Here is a 10774-nt window from a genome sequence, read left to right as displayed (position 1 = left end):
CAGGTACACCTCATGTGCTCTATTTAGTGTTAAATGCTAATAATGTGAGTTTGAAGGTCATTTTACATGACATTTATTACCATACTACTGAAAGCAGCAGCTGATAGTTCACCTTAGATCTTGACAATAAAATAAACCATTTAAAATTCACCTTCAAAATTGTGACTCAGTGTAAACCAACACATATCTTTGATTCAGCATGTACTGTACATTTAGTAATGTTAACAAGTGTGTAATATGTACTAAATAGATTTTAAACCTTACCATTTCATTGGAGCGCAGTGAGTGCACTATTCTGTGCTTCTGAATGGCTGTTAAATTTCTGTCGTGTTTCGTCCAGGGCAAAATAGCCAAATTGCAAATCACTGCAAAAATGTTGTTAGGACACGGTGTTACAATGTAACCTGATCACCTAATGTTTATGTTTGTAATATTTATATTATTTGCTAAATAATAACCTCACGAGGAACTCTGAATCTGTGCCTCATTTCGGAGTCTGCTACTGTCTACCTGAGGTCACATTTCAGTCACGGAAACATGCTTTGAAAGCCTTTCTGAATTAATGAATGAATGAAATACACTGTTTTCCTCCAAGGCAACCCGGGGTGCTGAAAAATTATTGGCTAAACTGGCATTGGGCGGGATAAACGAACCAAAACAAAGACAGACGTTCCAACACATAACTCACATTTTCAAAGCAGAACATTTGATTTAAGCATTGTTTATCAGATAAACAAGAATGTTATCTTAGCATGTTTCTTAAATATCTGCAAACATATTATAGTATTTGTATGCTTTAGAAGAGTCAAAAACCTACATACAGCACCTTTAAGAGGGCCAATAATATTGACCTTAAAATGGGTTTAAAAAATAAAAAATTGCTTTTATTCTAGTCGAAATAAAACAAATAAGACTTTCTCCAGAAGAAAAAATATTGTTGGAAACACTGTGAAAAATTACTTGCTATGTTAAACATTATTTGGGAAATAATAAAACATTAATTCACAAGAGGGCTAATAATTTTGACTTCAACTGTGTGTGTGTGTGTGTGTGTGTGTGTGTGTGTGTGTGTGTGTGTGTGTGTGTGTGTGTGTGTGTGTGTGTGTGTGTGTGTGTGTGTGTGTGTGTGTGTGTGTGTGTGTGTGTGTGTGTGTGTGTGTGTGTGTGTGTGTGTGTGTGTGTGTGTGTGTGTGTGTGTGTATATATATGTAATATGAAATATATGAAATATTTACTGAGAGTCAAGAAAATGTTCGCTGGAATGATTTTTTGGTTTGCCCTTGTTTACATTGATAGCTGCTGAAGGCAATGAGGATATTTACGAGTGTCCAGAAGATCAACAAGCTAATTCCAGGTAATTGCATATTTTATGTTTAAAATAATTTATTTCAATATTTTTTTATTGGTCTTTTGTATGACAATACAAATTAAATATTGAGAGGTAAACAGTAATGTTTTATCTATTATTAATCCCACCCCCTAATCTTTTATTCATTAAATCAACAAAACAATTAATACATAAATACCAAATTAAGAAAATTAAATACATAAGAACAGAAAATTAAATGCATAAGAACATGTTTAAAATAATTTAAAGGTGGCATAGAATGCATTTATGTATGCAATATGTTAAATAGTTTTCTACTATGTGGCTAAGGTAAGTGCAAAAAGTCTTCAGAAATGGTTTTACAGGTCCATTTCCAACCATATGAATTGGTTTTAAATTGATACTAAAAGATGTCAAAGATGTAAGTATCAGTCTGTTAGTCTTAAGGATGTCTGTACGCTACTGTGTTCCAAAACAGTGACACTTTGCGCTTAGAAGATGTAAAACCAGGTGACGCAGTAGCTCAGTGGTCAGCACTGTTACCTCACAGCAAGAAGGTCGCTGGTTCGAGGCCTGGTTGGGTCAGTTGGCATTTCTGTGTGGAGTTTGCATGTTGTTGTAGGTTTCCTTTGGGTGCTCCGGTGTGCCCCACAGCACAAAGACATGCACTATAGGTGAATTGAACAAACTAAATTGGCTGTAGTGTACGAGTGTGAATGAGTGTGTTCGGGTGTTTCCCAATACTGGGTTGCAGCTGGAAGGGCATTGGCTGGATAAGTTGGCGGTTCATTCCGCTGTGGAATAAAGGGACTAAGCAGAAGGAAAAGGAGTGAATGAATTAAATAACAGCTTTTGACCAATTGTCAATTTATGAAAAAAAATAATGTCTTTTTTTGTTTGAATTTTGGAAGAAATGTTATCATTCTTTTATAGATTAAAATCTAATATTTTCATTTGACTTTATAAATCCAATAAAACCAATTTTATCTGCTTTATTTTTACTGCTGTTTTTCAGCTTTCCCCCTCCACCTCCTTCAGATGGTTTTGAATTTAATTGTGAGGGTGAGTAACACTGCATTTTAATTGCAGCCAATATTGGAATATTATTAATTAATTTCTTTTGAAATTTGATCACACAGCACAACATGGCACTAGCAATGCCAAAACACTGGTTTGATTTCACAATGCATGAACAGTCAATGTGCAAAATATTATTAAGTGAATTATTGTCTGTTTACTGGAGTTAATACAGCTAAATGCATAAATGTGCATGCTCTGAGATGTGTTTTTGGTTTAATGTTGAACAGGTGCCAATGAAGAAACGTATGATGATGTGCTTCAAGCAGATTTCCCTCCTCCTCCTTCTTCTTCTAGCAGGTTTGATTATACATGTTATCCCAATAGGATCATAAAAACATGATAATATGTGGGTGCTATGACTGGTTGACCTGTCAATCAAACTCTGCAAACTGAGTTATACAGTCGAAGACAACATTATTAGCTCTGCTGTGAAATTGAAATTCTTTTTCGAAAATTTCCAAAGGCTGTTTTGAGAAGAATAATTAAATATGTTTTTAAACATAAGAGTTTTAATTACGCTAGTTTCTAGTAATTTATAATTCAATTTAATTCATCAATGTGCACTTAAAAAATGATTCATTGGATTTACTTATTTCTCAAATAAGTGGTTGCAAACAATTTATATGGACTGAATTTAAACAAAAACATTAAGTTGAACATTAATAAATTTAATTTGTTTGGTAAAATTCAGCCCATATAAATAGTTTGCAAGCACTTACCTAAAATTTTGTTAGTAAATCACATGGATCATATTTTCAGTGCACGTTACAACATACTGTAGCCTAACATAGATGGAAAAAAGGACATGACAATATTTCCGATTGTGGAAACATCCTAGCATATCAGGCAGGCAGGAGAGTATGCTGTTGTAGTTCTAGTTAAATTAAAATGGATTCAGTTCAGGTTTAAACATTGGGCTCTATTTTGATGGTCCATGCGCAAAACGCAGGGCGCAAATGCTTTCAGGGCGTGTCAGGACGGGTTTTTGCTAATTTAAGGACAGGAAATCTGCCTTGCGCTTCGGCACATGGTCTAAAAGGGTTGAGTTTATTTTCTTAATGAGTTATAGGTGTGTTTTGAGAATAAACCAATTAGAGTCTCATCTCCCATTCCCTTTAAGAGCCAGCTGCGTCGCGCCAAGAGCGCATTCGCTATTTACAGGACGCAAAGTAAGTCTAAGTGGAAAAAATGAGCATTTCACAAGCAAACAGTTGACAGTTTTTTAACAGAAAACTGTTAAACAGAGCATCTACTGCGTGAGAATGAGAGATAATGGATCTACTTTCACTTTTGCTCTTGGATAGGGAAACCTTTACGCACAGACATCAATTAGTCTATAAATAAATAATTTTGTTTGTTGAGCGCAAATATTCGTTTCAAAACTATTTCTAAATTCAGTTCTAATTTCCAGCAAACGAATAAATGAACAATAATTATGAAGTGTGCTCAAAAACCTGAATTATATCCTAAAACACATGCTGTGCCCCATATGGTCTAAAACCTGACAGGTGGGCAAATCTAAGCTTGTTTTTAATAAAACAAATATAAATATGGATATAATAAATAATACTGCTAATAATAATAACATTATACAAAAGCAAATTGTTATGAATGAACTGAAAAAGCCTCCCGAGATGAAGAAGACATAAAAGCAGTGATTTTTTTATATTTATGTAGGCTAGAAAATAATGTTTTGTAATATTTTAATCCTTTATATTTATATCCTATATCTATTCTTATTATATTCTATATATATCCTTAATATTACATTTTTTTCATATGTAAAGATATTTGCCTATTGCTCTCTTGTGCGTATTAACCAGTGCGTAAGCGAGCGCCGGAGTTTAGACCGGGTTAGTTTTGGTCTAATGAAAAATCTATTATAGTTTCTCAAAATAGCAACGCGCCAGCAGTGCGCCCCAGAACACCTTCCTTTTTAGACCAGAACGCCTATGGGCGCACAAATGAGCGCTAATGCATTTGCTTTTTAAACAGCGTAGCGCAACACCTCAAAAAGACTATTATAAAATATTTTATTCTCATAAACTGCGCAGACGTGAATGCGTCTGACTGTTCTGATTGGCTAAAGCAGACGTCTCACGTCTGCACGTTCTATACGTGCACGCGCTCTTTCCGGCAATCTTCCTTTTGCGTTCACACAGCGCAGCATTCCGGCAAATTACCGGTAATCTTACAACTTCTCTTTCCGGAAAATAGCCAGAATGAATTTACCGGTATTTTCAAAAAAAGCCTGTTCACACATACACACCTTTCTCGGAAAATTGCCGGTAATTTTCTGGAAAGGTGTGTATGTGTGAAAGGGGCTATTGATAGCATATGTCGAGGTCTGGTAACATTTTTAAGATGAAAAAATGCAGTTTTACAGGTGCTTAAAATCTGGCCTTTAGCTGACAGAGTGCTATCAAAAATCTTCCCCAAAGTTTTGACATGAGCATAGATGTTATCCGAATGGCGTACTGTATATGCACACAGATTTTAAGTAAATCTTTACAAATCAGTGATCTTAACTGCCTAATTAATACGCAAAATAAAGTGGGTCTCAGACTGGACAGGAAGCACTGATTAAATTCTGCTCCCTGTATTTAAAATATGAAAATAAACTGCATTTTACCCCAGTATTTTCAATAAAGTTTCTACGCTAGTCTGCTGCTACTGATGGCGCTAGCATCTACACGTCTTTCATCTCCTTTTAGGCTTGAACAACTAAAAGAATGCTTAGGTTTATTTAACTGATTGTATTTTAATTCCAGTACAACATCGATGCTGTAAATGGAACCTTATGAAATTGAAAGTAGTCACATAAACTTTCGACCAGAAGTTTATTGTTGGCTGAAAGCACTAGCTGTGCATATAGCCCAATGCAGTGTCTTTTTGGGAAGTGTTCCACTTTGGAGGATTTGTATTTCAAAGTTATGTGTTTTTTTTTTTATGTATAGTTATGTATGATCACATTACATAATATTGTACTAGTTAGTTTGCACGATACTAGCATTTAGCGTAAAGTGCAATTATTTGTTGGTAGAACTGAAAATTCCATGTTGACTTTTCTAAAGGCAGTCAGTTAATAATAATAATAATAATAATAATAATAATAATAATAATAATAATAATTCCTTCCTTAATAATTCCTTACATTTATATAGCGCTTTTCTGGGCACTCAAAGCGCTACTAGGAGTGTAACAATAACAATACAGGCTCAATACAGCAGACGTGAATGGCACTCACAAGAGAAATTTGAATTCTGAAAAAGTGTTCACAGTGACCTCTGGTGGATTCGTGAAAACAAAAACTGCAAAAAACGTAGCTCCTGGGACATATTTGGCGCTCTCCAGAAATGTATATAGCGGTACATTTTCACAAAGAGCCTGTATTGTTATCGTTACACTCCTAGTAGCGCTTTGAGTGCCCAGAGACTCCTCAGAGACTCATTAATTTGTTCGGCATTTAAACTGATCTAAATCGTTATATATCTGAATCAATTTTCAACCAGTTTGCAGTTCGTATTTTCTGCCTTTCAAGGCTTTGAAAGGGTTGTACATATTTTTATCCTGAATTGGCTAGGTTATTGTAATTCCCTTCATGTATATTTTAGCCATACCTCTATTACTCGTCTGCAGATGGTGCAGAATGCAGCTGATCATTTGTTGACAGGAGAATAGAACACACTATTCTAGGCCATTCCAGAATTTAGGAGCCATATATGGGAAGGCTCGACCTCCTTTAGTGGACTTACAAAACGCATCTCTACTCTTATTTCTGTTTTATTTGAGCTTTGTTTTAAATGGTACGTGCTTATACATCACTTTGGTAAACACTTGTTGTTTGGAAAACGCTTTATAAATAAACATCGACTTGACTTTATCGTTCAACACACGCTCATTCTGAAAACGTAGCCCTATATATATTTCTGTAGATCGCAAATTATGTAGCCAGAAGTACGTATGGCTGCATTTAGTTTTTAAAATGAATGCTACAGGGAGGTATGACGCCGTTCCTTTTTACGCTTACCAGCTGATTGCCTGCCTCCGTGTGGAAACTGTTACCAGTTTGTGAAGTTAGCTTTCCATGTACGTCAGCAGACTTGAGCTGCAGAAAGAAGTTAACAACGACGACGGGGTTCTTAAAACTGTCGGTTGGGTTTAGGGAAGTGGGTTGGTTGGTCAATCGGTGCTTTTGAAAACACTATTGGTTGGGTTTAGGGAGGGAGGAGGCTGGGTCAGTCATTCAGTAAGTCAGTTAGTCAGTCGACAGCGGCCTCTGGTGGATTTATGCGAGAACAGCTGGCGCGAATGGCACTCACGAGAGAAATTTGAATTCTGAAAAAGCATACACAGTGACCTCTGGTGGATTCGTGAAAACAAAAGCTGCAAAAAAACGTAGCTCCTGGGACATATTTGGTGCTCTCCAGAAATGTATATAGCGGTACATTTTCACAAAGAGCCTATATTGTTATCGTTACACTCCTAGTATATGCATCTGCTATTATTATTTTTTTAAGATGGTAAAATGAAGTTCATATCTTCTTATTCTCTCTTGTTCACAGCAGTGTTCCACAGTTCAGCTCAACAAGCAAAGCAACCGAAATGGACCCGAAGAAAAAGAAAAAGTTTGAGAAGGAGGAGAAAGAGTTCCGGAAGAAGTTTAAAGTAAGACACACAGAAGTTGAACTGTTTAACTCTCCCACATACTAACCCTCATTGCTTTTTCTCACAGTATAACGCTGAAATCAAAGTGCTGTATGAAGCTACTGTCCTCCAAACACTGGTCATAAAGAAGTTTGGTAATAAAGACTTGCCGGTTAAACCTGGAGAAACGATAGATGTGATCCTTCATCAAGCAGGCGACAAACTCATCGGCCGCAACAGTGAAGGAAAATGTGAGTTTGTCAAGGAAATAAAACATGTTGTGCTGTGAATATGCATCATTCCAGCAAAGCAGGAAATGGTTATTAAATATAATTCCTCTATGTTTCAGTTGGCTATGTGTTTACTGCTAATTTGGAGCCGTAAGTACCATCTTTCTGTTGTAAAAATGAGTATATTGTATTGTTTAAATGTATGTTTTTGCTTTTCAAAGCACACTGGGGCTCATTTGATATGCATAATTAAAGTATTAGACAGTATTATCTTAAGCAATATATTGTATTAGAAATATTTATTTATTTAATAAATTATATATTTATTTATTTTAAAATGCCATTGATTTCTGTAATGCAAAGAACAATTTTGACTGTGATTACCTGAGATTTTAATGTCACATGATGCCCAAGACACATTTATTATCATTTTCATGTTGGAAACAGTTGCTTAATGTTTTTATGGAGACCAAAATACTCATGAAAACCATAATAATAATTCAGAAGTAAGTTGAAAATTCTTTAGTTCAACAAAGATACAGTTCAATTCAAGGGTCAAAAAATTTGTTTAATCAAAAAAATGTACGGTAAACAACACTGTTTGCAACAGGAAAAAATACATAGAACACCTTAGCAACTGGCTAGCAACACTTTAGCAACCACTTAGAGCACCCTAGCAACCACATAGCAACATCCTATTAACACCTTTGCAACCACCTAGCAACGCCTTAGCAACTGCATAGCAACCACCCAGAACACTCTAGCAACCACCTAGCAACGCCTAAGCAACTGCATAGCAACCACTCAGAACACTCTAGCAACCACCTAGCAACACTTTAGTAACAACCTAGAACACCTTAGCAAATACTTTAGCAACCACCTAGCAATGCCTTAGCAACCCCCTAGCAACACCTTAGCAACTTTCTAGCAACACTTTAGCATCCACCTTGCAACACCTTAGCGACCACCTAGCAACACCTTAGCAACCACTAAGCAATGCCTTAGTAACCACTCAGAACACCATAGCAACCACCTAGCAACACCTTAGCAACTACTCAGAACACCCTAGCAACTACCTAGCAACACCTTAGCAACCCCCTAGAACACCCTAGTTACTGCCTTGTAACACCTTAGCAACTGACTAGAACACCCTACCAACCGCCTAGTAACACCTTAGCAACCGCCTAGCAACCACTCAGAACACCACAGCAACACCTTAGCAACCACTTAGCAACCCTCTAGTAAAACCTTAGCAAGCACTCAAAACACCCTAGCAACACCTTAGCAACCACCTAGAACATCCGATCCACCGCCTAGCAAGAAATGCGCCGATTCATACTAGAATACTAAATACTAACCTATTTGTACTTTTCCATCTATGCCGACTGCTTCAAACTTCCTAAAACCACTTCAATTATTTAATTTTAAAACTACTTCAAACTTTCAGACGTGGCTTTCTCAAGCCTCAATAAAGTTTGTCTATGAACTTTACTTTTCTAGTTAGTAAATTCTCACAATTAGTATTTGAGTTAGTAACTGAGTTACACAATTCTTCACCTTAGAATTCTAAGGTTCTATCTGACATTTTTGTCAAAATTGAGTTATTGACATATTCTTATTAAATGGCAACTTATTTACATTATGAGATTTTTTTTTATAAGTTGTTTACATTTTAAGACATGTTATTTAAAAAACAAATGTTACACGCATACTGTTTGCTAAGGAATGCAAAAACTTTAAAGCTTATTATCTCAAAATTTTTCAGAACGCAGATAGAACCTTATAATTTCAAGGTGACAAATTATAAAAGTAAGTAATTACCAGGGAAAGTCAAATTAATGTCAAATGAATAAACAAACACTGTACACTAATTTGCGCTATTTTAATGTTGTTGTGGGACAATGATAGACAACAGCAGCATGTCCTCAACTATATATTTAGATGTTAGTCTCTCTCTTTCTCTCTGATCAGTTGACCTGTACTTGATTTTGTGTGTGTTTCACTTTCTCTCTTTAAGGGACGGATCGGTTTATGATGATGTTGGTGATGGTGAGGCTTAACTTGCAAAACTGAAATATAAATGTTGATTATTTGTGTAATCTAATAATTGCTTATTATTTGTTCTGCTTTCTTGTTTGTTGCAGAGTGCATCTACGACAATGACTGAAGCATTGACAAATGCTTTTAAGTTTTCATCGTCTTAAAGGGATAGTTCACATAAAAATCTAAATTTACTCACATGCAAGCGGTTGCAAACCTTTAGGAGCTTCTTGATTTAGTTGAAAACAAAAGAAGATATTATCAAGAATGCTGAAAACCTGTAACCATTAACCTCCATAGTAGGAAGAACGAATACTATGGAAGTCAATGGTTACAGGTTTTCAGCATTTTTCAAAATATTTTCGATAGTGTCCAACAAGAAAGGTTTAGAACAAGTGAAGAGAGAGTAAACAGTGAATAAATTTTCATTTGATGAAAGCAATATATCACATGTTATTGTTTGAGAATGATTTATATGTAGTGAAAACTATTGTACATAGTATATACGCCTCAGTGAATAAACTAATTTGTGATCTTAAAGCATGTCTTTGAGTGAATTGAATGTTATACAGTTTCTGAGTGGTGGAAATGTCTAATAATATTGTAGTCATATTTAATATATTGACCTTATTCTAAAATGCGGAAGTGCGCCTGTTTTCGCGATTGTCTTAGAACTTCCGATTCAGTCGCCTATGGGAGAAATGACTAGGAATAATAAACGGCAGAAAATTGCCAAACTACTTGCTCAACAAACAAATGTTTGCATGACTACACAGACCAAGTAGCATATTATAATAAGAAAATATTAAATTGCAACATCAAGCAGCGTAACGAGCAGTTGTTAACGTCAAAAAATGAATGGAAGTGAATGTGACCGGAAGTCGCGAGACAAAAAGATTCAAATGGCAGCGCCCGCTCGTCAGCTGAGAATAAGGTGAATAGTAATATTATAGTATTTTTAATTGTGTTACAAAATATTAGATAGATAGATAGATAGATAGATAGATAGATAGATAGATAGATAGATAGATAGATAGATAGATAGATAGATAGATAGATAGATAGATAGAAAAATATTGACCAAATTTGTCTATAATTAAGTTAGAATATTTTCATTTTTTATTATTTATTTTTATTATTTTATTTATTTAATTCATGCATTTTAGAATTCTAATTATAGGCTTTTATCAGGGTATATATATATATATATATATATATATATATATATATATATATATATATATATATATATATATATATATATATATATATATATATATAAATAAATAATCATAAAAGTATAATCCTGTTTTTTTCTTTTACTTTAAAGAGTGTTAAAGCTATACTTCCGGGGTTTTTGCTTAGCAGCAAATAAAACAAATCCTTCTTTATACTCAAAACCAAAAATCTTCCTATAAAAAATAAATATAATATTGTAGCAGTTAAACAA

General features: G+C 34.8%; 1 protein-coding gene across 1 annotated transcript; it reads left to right on the top strand.

Moving 5' to 3' along the window:
- Nucleotides 1-1301: 1301 nt before the first annotated feature.
- On the top strand, nt 1302-9861 carry LOC137495500 (FYN-binding protein 1-like). The gene is made up of 8 exons (XM_068221332.2): nt 1302-1354; nt 2343-2389; nt 2635-2704; nt 6973-7075; nt 7143-7305; nt 7404-7434; nt 9302-9333; nt 9429-9861. Exons 4-8 carry the CDS (start codon nt 7013-7015, stop codon nt 9449-9451), a joined length of 312 nt encoding a protein of 103 aa, XP_068077433.2. The 5' UTR covers nt 1302-1354; nt 2343-2389; nt 2635-2704; nt 6973-7012; the 3' UTR covers nt 9452-9861.
- The last annotated feature ends 913 nt before the right edge of the window (nt 9862-10774 follow it).

This window comes from Danio rerio, chromosome 5 (assembly GCF_049306965.1).
Source record: "Danio rerio strain Tuebingen ecotype United States chromosome 5, GRCz12tu, whole genome shotgun sequence".
Classification (NCBI taxonomy): Eukaryota; Metazoa; Chordata; class Actinopteri; order Cypriniformes; family Danionidae; genus Danio; species Danio rerio.
Note: the sequence above shows the minus strand (reverse complement) of the source record. Positions and strands in the feature narration are given on the sequence as shown.

Coding starts and splice junctions, on each gene's coding strand:
- LOC137495500 (XM_068221332.2), top strand. CDS start 7,013: ATGGACCCGAAGAAAAAGAAAAAGTTTGAGAAGGAGGAGAAAGAGTTC. Junction 7,076..7,142: donor AGTTCCGGAAGAAGTTTAAA/GTAAGACACACA, acceptor TTTTTCTCACAG/TATAACGCTGAAATCAAAGT. Junction 9,334..9,428: donor TTATGATGATGTTGGTGATG/GTGAGGCTTAAC, acceptor TGTTTGTTGCAG/AGTGCATCTACGACAATGAC.